At 39.7% G+C, this 18,950-nt stretch overlaps 1 protein-coding gene across 5 annotated transcripts; it reads left to right on the forward strand.

Moving 5' to 3' along the window:
• The first annotated feature begins 4,014 nt into the window (after nt 1-4,014).
• Nucleotides 4,015-17,336, forward strand: LOC111921902 (protein root UVB sensitive 3). 5 transcript variants are annotated; one of them, XM_052766031.1, is made up of 16 exons: nt 4,352-4,366; nt 4,853-4,912; nt 5,018-5,072; nt 5,160-5,222; nt 5,310-5,366; nt 10,045-10,235; nt 12,641-15,506; nt 15,588-15,651; nt 15,771-15,854; nt 15,922-16,004; nt 16,099-16,228; nt 16,317-16,409; nt 16,524-16,662; nt 16,737-16,777; nt 16,854-17,026; nt 17,150-17,336. In XM_052766031.1, exons 7-16 carry the CDS (start codon nt 15,348-15,350, stop codon nt 17,234-17,236), a joined length of 1,053 nt encoding a protein of 350 aa, XP_052621991.1. In that variant the 5' UTR covers nt 4,352-4,366; nt 4,853-4,912; nt 5,018-5,072; nt 5,160-5,222; nt 5,310-5,366; nt 10,045-10,235; nt 12,641-15,347; the 3' UTR covers nt 17,237-17,336. The 5 variants fall into 5 exon arrangements, with proteins under 5 accessions (XP_023773239.1, XP_023773240.1, XP_052621991.1 ...); XM_023917473.3 differs by lacking the exon at nt 10,045-10,235; XM_023917472.3 differs by lacking the exons at nt 10,045-10,235; nt 12,641-15,506 and having other exon boundaries at nt 4,035-4,366; nt 5,018-5,056.
• Nucleotides 17,337-18,950: the final 1,614 nt, after the last annotated feature.

Genomic DNA, 18,950 nt, shown 5'->3' on the forward strand with positions numbered 1-18,950 from the left:
GTTACTCGTCTGCATGGCATGGACTCGCCGAGTTGTTCTTCAGACTCGGCGAGTAGCTTGAAGATATGCTGGGACTCGCCGAGTTGTTCATCAGACTCGGCGAGTGGAGTCGGGGTAGCCCCGCGATTCTTCCACGAGGACCTCGTCGAGTCAAGAGGTATGCTCGACGAGTAGAAAGGGAATATTCAGGAATCTGTGAGGACGACTAGACTCGCCGAGTCGCCATGGTACTCGCCGAGTCCAGTCGAGTTGACCGTTGACCGTTGACCAGAGTTGACCTAAGTCTGACTTCTTAGGGATAGTCACACTTAGATGATATAAGTGTTAATGAGTTATGTAATGTTATAGGAGGATTGTAGCTCGTTGGTTGGTGCGCGAGTGATTTCAGGAGTTGCTAGCTTTCAGCATTTTCGAGGTGAGTCTTCTCACTACACTGTACCCGGAAGGGTTTGATTGTGTGACCGGAAGGTCGATTATGTTATGTGATATGTATGCTATATGTGGTAAGCTAAGTGTTATATGGATATGTATGCTGTATGTGGTAAGTTAAGTGTTATATGTGCTATGTATGATATGTGGGCCGGAAGGCAATATGTTATGGGCCGGAAGGCGATTATGCTAAGGGCCGGAAGGCATTGTACTGAGGACCAGAAGGTCAGGGCCTGGAAAGGCGTATGTGTGTAAGTGTATATTGGGGAACTCACTAAGCATTTATGCTTACAGTTGTTGTGTGTGTATGTATTTCAGGTACTAGCGAGGACCGTGGGAAGGCGCCGGCATGATCGATACACACTGGAGATTGTTTTAGGATCTTGGGAGTTGAATAATTGTATTAATCGAATAACTAAACTATTTATGCCTTGTTTCTAATGGAAAATATTATGTTTTAAAAATGAAAAATTTATTTGAAAATTTGAGTTGTTACAATCAACCTACTCGCCGAGTTGTTCATCCAACTCGCCGAGTTCCAGGCCATCTTCATCCAACTCGCCGAGTCCCAGCTCATCTTCAAGCAACTCGTCGAGTACACCCATGTGACTTGCCGAGTACCACCGGTCTGAATCCATTCAGAAGCATTCCAGGCCATGCAATTGCTCCAAAACAAAGATCTAGCCTCCTACCACTCATCTATCACGTAAAGTGGCAAACTTTACGTGAATCCAAAGAGATCTAGGCCGTTTGCACAGTGGGATAGGGTTTGGGACATGTAAGCTTCACTAAACACTCCAACACAGGGACTTTCATGCTCTCTGATTCTTCTCCCTTCCAGATCTGAGGTAGCAACCTTAGATTTAACCTCTAGACTTCCCATTACACCCATAGACAAGTTCCCACAAACCCCAAAATGAAGAAACACCATAACAATAGCCCAAGAACGAGATATTACCTCCAAGAGATGCCCCAACTGCAATGTAATTCGAATCCAAGCAAAGCCCCTTGCTCCAAGCCTTTAATCTCCCAAAATTCCTTCAACAATTACTTCTCCAAGCTCCAATCCACTCAACAATGGTGCTTCTCCGCGATTTAGGGTTTTCTGGGGCTCAAGGGGGGGGGGGGGTGATAAAGAGGCTGGGAGGAAAACATAATGTTCTTATATAGGGCTCAACCCCGAGAATTAGGGTTTTCTCCACTCAGCGCCTACTCGCCGAGTCCTCCTTACCGACTCGCCGAGTCGGATACTTAACACGCGACCCAGTCGCGACTCTACTCGCCGAGTCCATCCATGGACTCGCCGAGTCACTCTTTCACAACTTACTCTTTTAGCCCTTCAACTCTACTCTTGATATTTCGGGATGTTACAATATTACATTTTAAAAGGAGTAATCTTAATGAAAGTTGCAGTAGACTAAAAAATTGAACACGTGGATATAAAAATCGTTAAAATTTGATATCGTATGAAAAAGTTACGATGCTCAAAATACAAGACCTAAGCCAAACCACAATACCTGCGCAACCAAGCAGTCGAGATCGCGTTGGACATAAGCATCAACAAACCCAAACACCTCATCAATGATTGTCCCACGTAAGACATCGTGAGAAAAAACCTAAGGAAATCACTCATAAGTACTGAATGAGTACAAAAAAAGACTTATTTTGAGACAAAAAATGTTAAGGACTAAATATGTACAAAAATATTAAGGACTAAATGTGTACAAAATGAAAAATATATTACCCTATTAAGTCATTTTTCCAGGCTAACCTGGAGTAACCGGTCATAAGGACTGAATGTGTACAATTTAACAAGTTGAAGGGGGGTAAATATGGACGAAAAAAACTCAATGACCAAATGTGTACAAATCGAAAAATATATTACCCTTTTAAGTCATTATCCCTATTGAAAACCATCATATAAATGAAAAACCCAATTTCAAAGTCGAATCTAATTTCAAATCCTAATTTTCAAAACACTTACAACTTCAATGGGAGTAAGAGAAAATAGTGAATCGCCATGGATAATTCCAATTCTAGTCAACTATCACAAGAATCAATCAACTAAACCCTAACCAAGAGAAATCAAAGGTACTGAGAAAGATATTAGGGGTGTGATAAAAAAATACATGTGGAGACAAAACATTTGATCGCCGACACTAAGGAAAAACATGATTTGGGGGAACGCTCTGATATTAACCATAGAGATCAGAGAGTATATGATTTGAGAACATCGTTACCATTTACTGATGATACCGAAGAGGATTTCAGAACGTCGCAGTGGTAGTGGAGCTGCCGGGGACATCTCTGTGGCTTTTTAGCACACTTTCAGACATGATTTTACAAAGCGAAAAGCCATGAGGACCGCAAAACAAGATCAGGAAAGCAAATCATGTTGCCTTCTACTTTAGATCTAATGGAACCAGATCTTGTGGCGGGTGAAATGAGATCTGGTGATGGTTCGGTAAAGGAGTGGCGGAGGATGTGGTTTCAAACGGTCGGAGGTGGAGGGAGGTGGCGAACAAGCAGATCCGAAGGTAGTGGAGAGGTGACAGTTGAGTAATTCTGACGATGTTATAGTGGTTTCGGTGGTGTTACAGTGGTTCTGACGGTGGTCTGTTAAGCATGATGGTTGTCTAGGTTTACCTTCTAAATGAGAGAGAGAGAGAGAGAGAGAGAGAGAGAGAGAGAGAGAGAGAGAGAGAGAGAGAGAGAGAGAGAGAGAGAGAGAGAGAGAGAGAGAGAACTATCACTGTATGAAAGAGAAAACATCACTGTGTGAATACGTTTAAAACTAGTGGTTCAAATTTGTTCTCAATTGTTTTCAATTTAAGAAATATTCTCATTTAAACACACATCTATATATGTTTGGAACTTCCTACATCTTTAAGTATTTTCCTTTTAGTTTTGATACTTTTTTAGTTTTTTTTTTAAAACACAAAACTTAAATAAGTTTAAAAAATAATAACTAGTTTTGTTTTTTCTTTAAAAAATATCAGATTGTGTTAGACGTTAAAATATTATTAGAAAAAAAATAATTTTATCGCATAATTTAATAATTTGTTTATTTAAATTTTAAAATAGTTGGTCTCACGTTGTAATTAAGGAGGTGTTTGACTTAGTTTTTGCGAGGCCAAAAATCCTTTTAGGAAAAATTGTAAAAAGTAAGGTTTACGTGACTTTTGCAAAAATTTCATTTTCTTTATATCTAAAAATAGTTTTTACAGGACCTGACTTTTCCAAAAATTTCATTTTCCTTATATTAAAAATAACTTTTTACAAGATCCGTTGTTTTTACCATTTAGTTTTTTTATCTTTTCCTTATGCCTCGTTTCCGAGTTCAATTTAAAGGGAGAAAAGAAAGGAAATATGTGAAAATGAGAAGAAAATAAAGAAATTAGTGTTCCTGAGTTTCATTAAATAAGAAAAATGGAAAGAAGCGGAGGGAAATAAGATCATTTTTCCTCCTAATTTTCCTTCCGATTTGGAAGGATTTGAAAAGAAATAATAAAATAACTAATTTCCTTCCACTTCCAATTTCGAAACACAAATTAAATTAAATTATTTTTTTTTGTTTTTTTTTTTGTCTTCTTTTCTTTAGTTAAACTCGGATTTTTTTTTTGTTAAACTCTGGAACCACGCGTAAAAAGATGTTTTAAACACCACTAGTCAACATTCGTTTCGAGAGTATCAGGATCTCGTCATAAGAGAGAAAAAATCTGCCTAAGAAATCGATCATTCGGCGGCCATGGAAGAAGAAATCGACAAGGTGAAGTCTCAAATGGTAGTTGAAGAATGGAGTGGGACTTCTTCGAACAAACTGTCGTTGACGGCCGTTATATCTCCGTCTTCTTCTCCTTTGTCTTTCACGTTGAAAAGACATGGTAATCGATTCAAGCTTTTTTCCCGAAGGTTCCTCGAGGCATTTGTTCCTGAGGTAATATAACACAAACAATCCACATTCTATTCGCTAATGTTCTCGTCCAATTTCGCATACTTCAGCTATATGCGGCTCCAATTAGTTTATGAGCCAATCTGTACTTTGAATCGTTATGAAATAATCTACATATGTTGGTGCAAAATCTGATGTCTACATTGACAATTAATCCACAGCTGAAAGTGTGCGATTATACCTGTATGTTTATTTCCATGAATCGAGTACTAGTTATAATCGAATATCACTAGGTTGATTATGGAGAAAGGTATCTAGATTGATATTGAACTGAAGCACTCTAACATAGATATCCATAGTTGTTTGTCAATCAGCTTTTGTGGAAATTTGATAAATAGGTCACACGAATACCAAATGCTATGAATTGAACATTGTCGTGATGTTTTTGTTTCAAAATCTCTATGAATTGAACACTGTGTGTCCTATGCACTTGAAGTTTCTTACATCTGCTGTACTACTCCGTGGATGCAGGGATTTCCAAGCAGTGTGACTCCTGATTACATCCCTTTTCAGACATGGGATTTATTGCAGGTTTGAGAATTGAGATCCATCACTGCTTCTTGGAAGTGTTAGTGCCTTAGTATAATTTTGGAATTCTCATAGGAAGTATTCTAATGGATTCAATGTCTTTCATAGGGCCTTTCAACATACATAAGGACCATGCTTTCTACACAAGTAAAGATGTTTTTATGTACTATTAAATTTAGTCCCTTTATGATCATTTCAAGTTTAAAAATTCGTGTTTAAACATCATTCACTTACCATATCACTTTACTAGGCTCTCTTAAGTGCTATAGGAGTTGGGGAGAAATCAGCAACTGTAATTGGGGCTACTTTTCAGGTATATTCTTTGTGTATCAAGTCTACTATTGTTATAATAAATCATTGGTGATGTTGTCCATTTGCTTCATAACTGGAACTCTTGCAGTGGTTTTTGAGGGATTTAACTGGAATGCTTGGAGGTGTCATGTTCACATTCTACCAGGTGTGTAGTTCTGTTCATTATAGCCCATCCTTACTCATATATGAATCCTTTTATATACAAAAAAAAAAGTAATTGGTTTGAATATTTATGTGCTTCACTTGAAGACCATGTAGTTTTATACTACTGTATATCTCTTTCATAACATTTCACATAGGGTGTTCTACTTCTATATTCATTCATCAAGGGGTCTGTAAATCATCTATTGATATGCCCTGAGATCTCCAACTTGCTTAAGATTTCTAGAAGTAAGACAATACTATAGAAATTGCACAAGAAATAACGAAAGCAAACTTCAATTGATAAACTCCATCTTTCGAGAGGATGGGCTCTCCAAATGCATAAAGCACTACTCAGTTTTTACACACCCAAAACAGACACAGACAAGAACCTTAAATAGCAAAAGAAAAGGACAAAAATAACAAAAAGACCTGCAGCTCATTCCATGACAACATGACACTCTCATTACCAATGTTCCCCACAAAAAAGGAGCTGCCACATCAGAATTACGCAATTACCCCTGGATGTCTTGAATTGGTTGTTTGTTGGTATTCATCTCATTCCACCCTTGGCCTTGGACCCTTTTGCCCTTCCGTTGGTAGACCCGAAATGGTTGGGGCATATCAACACCGGTGTGCCAAACTTTCACCTTGTCCTCAAGGTAAAAGTCTGGAAATTGGTTCTTCATCTTCTCATAATCCTCCCAAGTTGCCTCCAAGTCAGTCGATCCTTTCCATTGTATCAAAACTTCCAGATCTTGGCCACTCCCTCCTGTTTTGGTCCCGACCCCTCTTAAGGTCTCCGGTTGAACCAAAAGTTCTAATTCAGCACTGATCTCCAAAGGAATTTCAGTTGGTTGTTTCCGGACTCCCAAAGCTGCTTTCAGTTGTGAGACATGAAAGGTAGGATGAATAGCTGAGGAAGGTGGCAACTCCGGTTTATATGCCACTTGGCCAATCCTTTCCTGAACCGGTAGGGTCCGTAGTATCTAGCTGCTAGCTTTTCATATCTTCTCTTTGCTAAGCTCCTTTGTCGATATGGTTTTAACTTGAGATAGACCATATCCCCCACTTTAAACTCAACATCACGCCTTTTCTTATTCGCCTGGTCCTGCATCCTTTGTTGAGCCCTCATCAGATTCACCCTCAGATCATCCAGTATTGCATCCCTTTCTTCCAATTGTTGATCTAAGGTGTCGATGGGTGTTTGTTGCCCTTCGTACCTGATCAGTGGTGGTGGGTCTCTCCCGTAAAGAGCCTTGAACAGGGTACATTGAGTGGAAGTGTGATAGGAGCTATTATACCATAACTCTGCCCAGGTCAACCACTTGGCCCAACTTTTGGGTTTTTCAGAACAAAAACATCTCAGGTAGGTAGTAGGTTTCCAGACACCTGTTCACAACCTCTGTCTGCCCATCAGATTGCGGGTGATACGCGGTGCTTGGTTTCAAATCCACCCTGTGCAGCCTGAATAATTCAACCCAGAAGTGACTAAGAAAAATGCGATCTCGGTCGCTGATGATGGACAATGGTAGCCCATGTAGACGGACAATTTCTGTCATGAACTTATTGGCAACAGTAGCTGCTGTGAAGGGGTGTTTCAAAGGGATAAAGTGGCTGTACTTACTCAACCGGTCCACCACAACCCAAATTGTGTCCCAATTCTCCGACTTGGGTAACCCTTCTACAAAATCCATGCTGATTTCATCCCAGGTCTGCCTTGGAAGAGCGATTGGCTGAAGCAGACCAGCCGGGGACGTGTTTTGAGTCTTATGTTGCTGACAAACCACACACTTCTTGATGTAATCAGCTATAGCAGCCTTCATCCCCACCCAAAACAATTTGGTTGCTGTTCTCTGATGTGTTTTTTTCTCTCCGGAGTGGCCCCCCAAATAGGAGTCATGAAAAGTGGATATTATCTCCGGAATTAGAGGAGAAGCAGCAGGTATGACCAATTTGCCCTTGAACAACAAATTTCCCTGCAAAATAACAAAGTCTTTGAGTGACCCGGCATTAACTTCAAGGTCCTTCTTAACTCTTTGGATGAACTCATCTTTATCAAGTTCCTCCTTCAGCTGTCCCCAAAACTTCCAATACCCAACACTTACTGAATTGCATGTTATGGTGGGTTCTTTCCGCGATAAAGCATCTGCTACTCTGTTGCTCGCTCTTGTCTGGTATTGCACTTCAAAGTCGTACCCCATCAACTTAGTCACCCACCGTTGATAATCACTCCCAATGAGTCGTTGTTCCAGAATATGCTTTAAACTTTTCTGATCCGTCCTTACAATGAATTTTCTTCCAAGTAGGTAGGCTCTCCATTTGAGTATTGCCCTTACGATTGCCATCAATTCTTTTTCGTAGATCGATTTCAGTCTAGCTGTTTTTCCCAAAGTGAAGCTGTAATAAGCGATTGGTCTGTTTTCCTGCATAAGGACCGCCCTTAACCCAAAGCCGGAGGCGTGCGTTTCGATAATGAATGGTTTGTTGAAGTTAGGCATGGCTAACACAGGCACCGTGGTCATAGCCTCCTTCAATTTCTTGAATGCCTTCTCAGCCTCGTCACTCCACCCATATCTGTCTTTCTTGAGTTGTTCAGTCAAGGGAATGGCAATTTGGGCATACCCCTTAACAAATTTACGGTAATACCCCGTAAGACCCAGAAATCCCCTCTGATATTCTTAGGATTAGGCCAGTCGACCATGGCCTGAATCTTGTCTGCTTCCGCCGACACCCCTTGAATGGAAATTTCATGTCCCAAATACGAGAGCTTAGAGCGACCAAATTCACACTTTTTCAGATTCAAATAGAGCTTATGTTCTTGTAGTTTCTCAAGGGCAGTTGCAACATGAGTACAATGATCCTCCACACTGGAGCAATAGATTAGGATATCATCGAAAAAGACAAATAAAATTTCGGAGGTAGGGTCGGAACACATCATTCATTAACGCTTGGAAGGTTGCGGGGGCGTTGGTCAAACCAAACGACATCACTTTGAATTCATAGTGGCCCTCATGGGTTCAGAACGCGGTCTTGTGGATGTCTTCAGCCCGCATTCTGATGTGATGATATCCGGAATGGAGGTCCAACTTGCTAAACACCACCGACCTGTGCAACTCGTCAAGTAACTCGTCTATCACATGTGCAACTCGTCAAGTAGCTCGTCTATCACAGGAATCGGAAACTTGTCTGGGACTGTAGCTCTGTTTAACGCACGATAATCAATACAAAACCGCCATGAACCATCTTTCTTCTTGACTAGGATAACCGGGCTCGAATACGGACTGTTACTGGCTTGGATTACTCCGGCTGCTAGCATCTCTTGTATCATTTTCTCGATTTCATTCTTTTGGAAGTGGGAGTACCTGTATGGCCTGACACTAATGGGGGTGGTGCCCTCCTTCAGGTTAATTTGATGTTCTAACTGCCTTGGGGCTGGCATACCCGATGGTTCTCGAAACAGCCCCTTGAAGCGATTAATGGTTTTTACTAGGAAATTAGGAATTTCCTTTGTAATCTCTGTTGTTGTTTCAGTGTTACATAACTCGATAAGTATCTCGCTCCCTTCTCTTTTAAGTTCCCGAGCCATTGCCCTTAAGGAAATCTAGTTTTTTCCTAAGGACCGGTCACCCTTTAGGCACACCTGCTCACCTGCCACCTCAAACTTCATTGTTTGTTCCTTCCAGTTGGTCTGTGTGGTTCCTAGCGTCTCGAGCCATTTCATTCCCAATATAACATCAGAACTCCCTAATCGTAGGGGTAAGAATTCCTCCACTATGTCAATCTCTCCTAATCGGAGAAGAACACCTTGACAAACCCCTTGTCCTTGCTCACTATCACCCGTTCCCATCCTAACTCCATATGGCTCTGTTGCCAAGACGGGAATTCCCAAGGTCTGCACCAAATTTAGGGCTATAAAATTATGAGTCGCCCTGGGTCAATCAACGCCACCACCTATCGGTCAAGGATCTTTCCTTTTAGTTTCATAGTTTTTGGTGAAGTTAACCCTGATATAGAGTTGAGCGAGACTTCCACCATTTCATTCACTTCAGTTGTCCCATCTGGTGTGACTATGTCGTCTTCCTCTTGAATTTCCCTACCCGAGTCCTCTTCCTCCACCAGAATTACGTTGATTTGGGTTTTACATTGATGCCCCTTGTTCCACTTCTCGTTACACCTGTAACACAACCCCTTTACTCTTCGTTCTTGTATCTGTGATTCAGTGAGACGCCGATTTTGTTCCCCTGCCCTAAGTGAATTGGAATTGTTTTGGGATGAAGGGAAAGTACTTGATAACGTCGATTTACCGGGTATGGTTCTTCGCAAACCTAGTGATCTATTAGACACAATTAAATATATTATAGAATAGAGGGTATCAATGTGTAATATCTAAACCTATATATGTTGATTGTATGTAACCTAATACGTAACAATAAAATTAGTCGGCACTTTATGGTATCAGAGCGCAAGGTTTCTTGCTGCCTACTGCTACCGATCAACAACTAGGGATTCTTACAATCAAGGTCAACAATCAATCTCCTATCAATCGATCATGGCTCTCATCGCTGCTTTCACTGCTGATCAGAAGAAAGCTCACACCTCTCACAAATTCCCTTTCAATCTCACAACAACGAATTATGTCTACTGGAAGGCTATGATACATCCCTTCTACTTGCACACAGGTTATTTGACTATGTGGACGGCACAATCCCGTGTCCACCTACAGAACTACCAGCAGCTGCAACAACCACTGCTGATCCTAAACCGGGACCACAACCCAACCCCAACTATCCAATCTGGATAGCCAATGATGCACACGTGCGGCTGTTGATCATCTCCAGCATATCGGAGTCTGCCTTTCGTTATGTTCAAGGTACAACTTCTCATCAACTCTGGTCTTCTCTAGAACATGCCTTTGCACCACAATCATCTTCTCGAGAATTTACCCTCAAGACACAACTCCTACGCATAGAGATGATCACAATCATCTTCTCGAGAATTTACCCTCAAGACACAACTCCTACGCATAGAGATGAAAGGAGATGAAACCATCGATGCCTACCTCAACCGTGCCCAAGAATACTCTGATGCCCTACCTGCCATTGGCTCTCCTGTGCCAGATAAAGATCTCGTTATGCTTGCTGTCTCCGGCTTACGTGATGAATACAACGGCCTTAAGGCCAGCATAACTGGTCGCCAACATCCCACAGCCTTTAGTGAACTCCATGCCCTTCTTAGTGATCATGATTTTATGCTGGCAAAGTCTAGACAACCCTCTGTTCAAGCTTTTTATACAACTCAAGAACCATCAAAACCTACCGGTGACCAACTTGCCTCCATTGCTGCCCAACTTGCCTCCCTCGGCCTTCACATACAGCCGAATACTCCTACTTCACCCAACACCTCTCAAGCTTTCTATGGCTCTAGACAGCCCCCCACGTACAACCGTGGTAACCGAGGTCGTAGAGGGTCCTATCGAGGAAACAACACTCGTCAATTCACTGATAACACTCGCCCATTTAGTTGGGCTTCCAACCAAAACACTGTCTATGGTACCTGTAACAGATGTGGCATTGGTCACCTACCATCCCAATGTCCCAACGGTGATCCATCCACTATACGTAACCGACCCACAGCCAACTTTGCTAGTGACAACACCACATCTACTTCTGCCTCATGGTATCTTGACACAAGTGCTAAAAGCCACGTTACACCTGACCTAGCAAGCATGGACGACAACCCATAGTATCAAGGTCATGACAATTTGCATGTTGGTGATGGTAAGGGCCTTCCTATTCTTTATATTGGATCATCTCATATTCATTCACCCAATAAAACGTTTCATCTTTCTAAAATTCTTCATGTACCAAACATCACAAAACATCTTATTTCTGTACAACAATTTTATCTTGATAATCATGTTTTCCTTGAATTTCACTCCAATTTTTTTGTTGTCAAGGACGAGCTTACACACACTACACTTCTCATGGGCCCCAGTGAGCATGGTCTTTACTCTCTGCGTCTGCCACAACTTCGATCCACTCCTCAAGTAGCTCTCTCAGCAACTCGTGCATCCTCCACCATTTGGCATAGGCGACTTGGGCATCCGCATAAATGTCTTTTTCAGTTTATAGTTTCTAGTTCTAAACTTCCTGTTTCAAATAATACATTACCTAGCTTTTGTTCTTCCTGTCAATTAGGCAAATCTTGCAAAATTCCTTTACCTATTTCCTCTTTTCGAAGTAATAAAATTTTGGATTTGGTTTATTGTGATGTTTGGTGTTCCGCTCCTGTTCTTTCATCTGATGGACATCGTTACTTTCTATTATGTGTTGATCATCATACTAGATTTATGTGGATATTTCCTATGTCTGACAAGTCTGAGGTATACAATCTCTTTAAAACCTTTGTTACAACAGTCGAACGACAATTTTCAACTAAATTAAAGAAAGTGCAAACTGATTGGGGTGGTGAGTTTCGCAACACCTCAACATTCCTTACCAGCCTTGGAATTGTTCACATACGGTCATGCCCACACACCAGTGCTCAAAACGGTTTTGTTGAACGACGCCACAGACATGTCGTTGAAACCGGCCTAGCCTTAATGGCTCATTCTAGCACTCCTCCAAGGTTTTGGCATTTTGCTTTTGAAACGGCTATTTACCTCATCAATCGGATGCCCTCTCGCACCTCTACAAACATATCACCATTTGAACTCGTCTTTCAAAGACCTCCCGACTACTCATTTCTAAAGGTCTTTGGTTGCTTATGCTTTCCATATCTTCGCCCTTATAACAGTCATAAAATGGAATTCCGGTCCACTTGTATTTTTCTTGGATACAACCCATTCCATCATGGTTACTGATGCCTTGATCTCTCCACCAATCGGATATATATTGCCCGACACGTTCGTTTTGACGAATCCTCCTTTCCTCTTGGTACATCTCCTGCAACCGACACCCCTTCCACACCCGATACCTCATCACCGTCTGTCTCCACTCTGCAACCGACACCGACTCCAACCCCAGCCCCACCTAACCCACCTCCCACTAGACCAGCAAATCTCCGCCAAAACCCAAAACAACGAGTTCCTTATCAGCCTAGTGCCCATCATGTTACCATTGAACCCACTGAACCCACGTCTTTTTCGGTTGCCAACAAATCACCTGGGTGGCGCAAAGCCATGGAAGAAGAATAGGCCTTACAAAAAAATGGCACATGGTCCCTGGTATCTCCAGTACCGAATACTAACATTATTGATTGTAAGTGGGTTTACAGGTTAAAACGTGATAAAGATGGCGCCATTAATCGCTACAAAGCACGGTTCGTTGCAAAAGGATTTCGTCAGCAACCAGGGATAGATTACCATGAGACGTTCAGACCTGTAGTCAAGTCAACCACCATCCGAGTTGTACTCTCTCTTGCTATTACACAGAACTGGCCTCTTCGACAACTAGATGTTCAAAATGCCTTCTTACATGGCAATCTAGAAGAAACAATATATATGAAACAACCTCCTGGATTCGTTGATGCACAACATCCGAACCACGTGTGCTTACTCTACAATTCCATCTATCGCCTCAAGCAAGCTCCTAGGGCCTGGTTTCAACACCTTACATCATCCATCTTCTCGGCTTCAAAGGGTCCAAGACCGATCCTTCCCTGTTCATCTATTCTCATGCCGGTACAACTTTATACATGTTGATTTACGTTGATGATCTCATTCTCACGGGCACTGCTCTTATTAATAAAGTCATTCAACAACTTGCTGCCACGTTTGCTATCAAAGATCTCGGCTCTCTATCATATTTTCTAGGCATTGAAATTGTTCCAAGAGGGTCTGACATCATCCTCTCTCAACGAAAATACATTTTGGAACTTCTCCAAAAGGCTGGTTTGTCAAATTCTAAGCCGACTCCAACTCCGATGAACACCTCTAGCCCTCTGACAGTCAATGACAGCCTTCTCTTTTCCGATCCGGTATGGTATCGCCAAGTTGTTGGAGCCCTTCAGTATGTGACCTTATCCACATTACCTTTGCCGTCAACAAGGTATGTCAGTTCATGCATGCTCCGACTGACAACCATTGGTCTACTGTCAAGCGAATTCTTCGCTACCTTCATGGCACTGTTGATCATGGCATGCTTATTCGCCAAACCTCAAGCACTCAACTACAAGCATTTACCGATTCTGTTTGGCAGGGATCAGATACCTTAACTGCCTTTTCGGATTCTGACTGGGCCGGTTGCCCGATGACCGTCCGTCCACTGGGGGATTAGCAATATATCTTGGTTCCAATTTAATATTTTGGACCGCACGGAAACGAGCGGTATCTAGATCTTCAACTGAGTCCGAGTACAAGGCGCTTGCTGACACGGTTGCTAAGCTCACCTGGCTTCAATCTCTTCTTCGAGAACTTGGTGTTAACAACTCTACACCCCTGGTCTTATGGTGTGATAATCTTGGGGCAACTTATCTCTCGGCTAATCCAGTGTTTCATGCGCGCACAAAGCATGTGGAAGTTGACTTCCACTTTGTCAGAGAAAAGGTTGCAAATAAAGATCTCCAAGTCCGGCTCATCTCTACACATGATCAAATAGCCGACATCTTCACAAAGCCATTGCCAACTCCAAGATTCATACAACTAAGATCCAAGCTGCAGGTCGTTCCCCGTCCTTAGCTTGTGAGGGCGTATTAGACACAATTAAATATATTATAGAATAGAGGGTATCAATGTGTAATATCTAAACCTATATATGTTGATTGTATGTGACCTAATACGTAACAATAAAATTAGTCGGCACTTTATGATCTGAATCCACCACTGGATCTGAGGTTACGATTTCTTTGTTCAATTTGTTGGGCTAGATCCATGGCACGGCCCAGATCCAAGGGAGTCCACATGTGTAATTCATCTCTGATTTCAGGCTTGAGGCCCTTAAGGAAACTTGCGAGCGCTACTCTGTCTGTAACTTTTTCGAGGGGAGCCGCTAGCTCGATGAACCGTCGTATGTACTTGGCGGTAGTGGTGGTTTGCTCCTAGGAATTCCATTGTTCATAGATGTCGCCTCCTAAAACGGAACGAAATTTCTTGAGAAATAAGGTTTTCATACACTCCCATGTCGGCAACGCTTGTTGATTGTTAGACCATCTGTACCACGCGAGGGCATCTCCGTTGAGACTAAGAATCTCTGCCTCCACCTTTTCTTCATCAATCAATTGATATATGGAAAAGTAACGTTCCGCTTGCAGTATCTATCCATCAGGGTTGGGTTCCATCAAAGCTAGGCATGTCGATTTTGCGGTGACGGTATTCATATCTTCCTCTTCCTGCGTTGTTGCCGTCGAAACTGCCAAAGATCAGTCCGGGGCCGCCGTGGCCGGAGCCACCGTTACCGGAACCCCCATCACCGGAGCCGCCATGTCCCGATCCTTCAATGCCTTTGCTCTTGTTCGTCGTGTCTCCCATTGGGGTGATGAGACCCGAGTTTGGGGTGTTTGAACTTCCTCCTCTTCCCCCTGTGTTAGCCTCACTTCGTTCTAGCAGCTTGTTCATGTTGGTTCTCATTTCATCCTGCCATTGGATAATAGTTTCCATTCTCAGCTTCATGTCTTGAATATCCACGCCATGAGAGTGAAGCTGGACTTGTATCACCCTAACTTGCTCTTCCACCTTCTTGACAGCAGCAGCTTCTTTTAATGCTCCTCCCATGGAAAGTATTGCTCTGATACCAGTTGATATGCCCCCTGAGATCTCCAACTTGCTTAAGATTTCTAGAAGTAAGACAATACTATAGAAATTGCACAAGAAATAACGAAAGCAAACTTCAATTGATAAACTCCATCTTTCGAGAGGATGGGCTCTCCAAATTGCTAAAGCACTACTCAGTTTTTACACACCCTAAACAGACACAGACAAGAACCTTAAATAGCAAAAGAAAAGGACAAAAATAACAAAAAGACCTGCAGCTCATTCCATGACAACATGTCACTCCCATTACCAATGTTCCCCACAAAAAAGGAGCTGCCACATCAGAATTACGCAATTACCCCTGGATGTCTTGAATTGGTTGTTTGTTGGTATTCATCTCATTCCACCCTTGGCCTTGGACCCTTTTGCCCTTGCGTTTGTAGAACCGAAATGGTTGGGGCATATCATCTATTCATAGATGACAACAAACATTTATACATGAGAATAAAATTTATTTTTATTTTTTCTTTTCAGGGCTCAAACTTAGATAGCAATGCCAAAATGTGGCGTCTTGTTGCAGATCTCATGAATGATCTTGGTATTGGTCCATTTATTTTCCTTACATTCAATGATTCAAATAATACCTGTCGATATTCATTACTTTAAAAAATTAAAATTGTAATATTATTTATAATTATAATTTAACCAACATCACAGGAATGCTGATGGACCTTGTTTCTCCATTGTTCCCTTCGGCATTTATATTCATTGTCTGCATAGGAAGCTTGTCAAGATCTTTCAGTAAGTAATTACTTCACTTTGTGTAATTTACTACCCTTGTGATCAATATGACCAAAATACCCTTCAGCTGGTGTTGCCAGTGGAGCAACTAGAGCTGCTTTGACCCAACATTTTGCTCTTCAGAATAACACAGCAGATATATCTGCAAAGGTAGTTTTCTTGATTTTATATAAATATATAATAAGAACAAAACAACAATAATAATAAAAATAATAAATTAAAATATTTCTACTTTGAGTGATAGGAAGGAAGCCAAGAGACAGTTGCAACAATGATTGGAATGGCTTTAGGAATGCTTCTTGCACACATTACAATGGGACACTCCACTATTATATGGTTCTCTTTTTTGTCCCTCACAATGTTCCACATGTATGGTTAGTTATGCTTCTACTTCTTTTATTACAAAAATTTACAAAATAAAATATATATTTTACTGAAACTAATTTATTATATGTTTTGTAGCTAATTACAAAGCTGTTAGGTGCCTTAATCTCACTACATTAAACTGTGAAAGAAGCTCAATTCTTTTGTTGCATTTCATGGAGACTGGTGGAGGTGATTGTGATTTCCATTTTCTCTCTCTCTATTACATTTACAACATTATATTATAGTTTATTAATAAATTAATAAACATAATTATGTTGCTATTTCTTGCATTTTTTTTATTAGTTTTGTCTCCAAAAGAGGTCTCTGTGTTGGAGCATGTGTTGCCTTTATGGATGAGTAGTTGGAGTTCAAAAAATACAAAATCTCTGTATACACGTGTATGTTTAGGTATCAGGGTTTCCTCACTCAACACCTTGGAAATGTAAGTTATTAAATACTATTTATTTAATAGGGAATTACAACTGACCTTATAGACTTTAATATGTTAATAAACAGGAAGGAGCTATTAAGTTATGCTGGATCTGAGTATGAAAAAGGTTGGTTGAGGTTTAATTATATTTTGTTAATATATGGATATATCAATATTAATTAATTTATTTTTTGGAGTTTTAGGAAAATACTTGTTACTTGAGAATAAAGGAATTGTGAGCATTGTTGTGCATAAAGATTCAAGTAGTGGAGATGTGATTAAGGGATTCATGCATGCTCTTGTTATGGCGAATCTGTTAGATGATAAGAAAAGCCAAATGTGGATGAACAAACATTATCAAGACTTTATTTTCAAGGTATGTTTTACTTTGTGTAAAAATAATTCAATTAATAAACTAGTATTTTTTAATTTTTACATTAAAAAATAGATGGATAACTTAACTCTTAATCTCTACTTTTTTATTTTAATTAATTTGCAGCTTCAATCATGTGGTTGGAAAACAGAGCGACTTTTGTCATCATCAATCGTATGGAGGGCAAACTGGACACATAAAAAGATAAACTAGAAGATATATGACACCTGTTCACACAAAATCAATCAATTAACAAAATCGAATTCGTTTTTTAATGATTAAATGGGCATTTATTACTCGTGATTTGAGGATAGTTATATGAGAATTTGGGTTTGTCTATTGTGGTATATGAAAAAGGTGAAAAAAAAAGTTTTAGGGATGAAATGTGTTATGAAAAAATTACAGGGACCATATCTGTAAATTAACAAAGCATTGTAAGAACCAGAAACAAAGGTTGACCCAAGATTCATAAAAGTTTTACAAAGATCATGAGGTATCAAGAGATTAAAAAAATGATGGAAGTTTGTAGAACATTTTTTTCTAATTTTCTACAACAATGTCCATTTATTTATTTGTCTCCTTGTATGGTGATAGGTAGTTCCATCTTATTTATAATTTATCCATTAACTTCTGTAACTGCCATTCAAAAAAGATTTTTTTTTTTTTTTTTTAATTTTAAATTTAGTAACTTTTGTTCCTCCAAAAAAGGTGGAACAATGTAGTGATTGGCTCCCAATCTTGAGTCCATGTGAAAGACATGAATATCTTTTTTTTTTCATCCTCACATTGAAAAAAGACATGAGTATCCTCTTTTTCTCTCCATCCTCACATTGAAAATAGTTATAAAGAGTTTATCCAATCCAATGTTGGGTCTTTCCTCCTTTCGTGTGCAATAAATGCGGTGTTTGTTTTTGAAGTGGTAAAATGTCTTTAGTTTTTTTTTTTATGTTCACAACACAAGATGTGGACCAAAAGTCCTTTTATTTGCTTTTATACGAAAAGGTTTCATACAAAAGATTGTTTATTTTTAATGTTACAGTCTTTTCAAATGACCCAACCTTACCAGTATATTGAAGTTTTTTTTTTCTTTATTATTTTTTTAACACCAAAAATTTACCAATATATATAAAAACTTAAAAAAAAATCCAAACTTACCAATATATATAAAAGTTATAGTTCACACGAGATCAACTAAGATACATGGCTTCTAAAGAAAGTTTCAACTAGCTCAAGTGAATGTACATAAATTTGACAAATCATTGAAGATAAACCCAAAACAAACATCACTCCATATTTGAACTCTCATCGATGTGAACCTTCTTAGAAGTTGGAACATACACAAAACAACAATTTTTACATATTCAACTTTAGCATAATGGCTTCATTCTTGTTAAACTACACTTTGGATTTAATATATATATATATATATATATATATATATATATATATATATATATATATATATATATATATATATATATATATATATATATATAAAAGCACAAAATTGTTTAGATAGTTTAATGTGGATTACATTAGGAGAACGTTCAATTGAGAACATTTTTATTGTGAGAACATTTGAGAATAAAATTTACACTTTAATTTTACAAGGTGACATAATTGTAAATAACTTAACAATTGGTTTCAAACATATGCCATTTAAAAAATAACAGGGGTATAATCATAAAAAGGAATACAAACTGAATTGTGAATACATACATCGTCAGAATCCTCGATTTACGAAAACAAAAACCCTCATTATTCAACATACAAGAAATCGACATACAAGAAATCGACATTATTCAAAAGTTTTTTTTTGAAATCAAACCCTAGTTTCGATGTCGAACAATTTACCGAAGGTTTTCTGTTAAATAACACTCAATTTTATGAGTATATCGAGTTTTTCTACTCCTGCTTTGTTCAATAT

The sequence above is a fragment of the Lactuca sativa genome, chromosome 8, assembly GCF_002870075.4.
Source record: "Lactuca sativa cultivar Salinas chromosome 8, Lsat_Salinas_v11, whole genome shotgun sequence".
Classification (NCBI taxonomy): domain Eukaryota; kingdom Viridiplantae; phylum Streptophyta; class Magnoliopsida; order Asterales; family Asteraceae; genus Lactuca; species Lactuca sativa.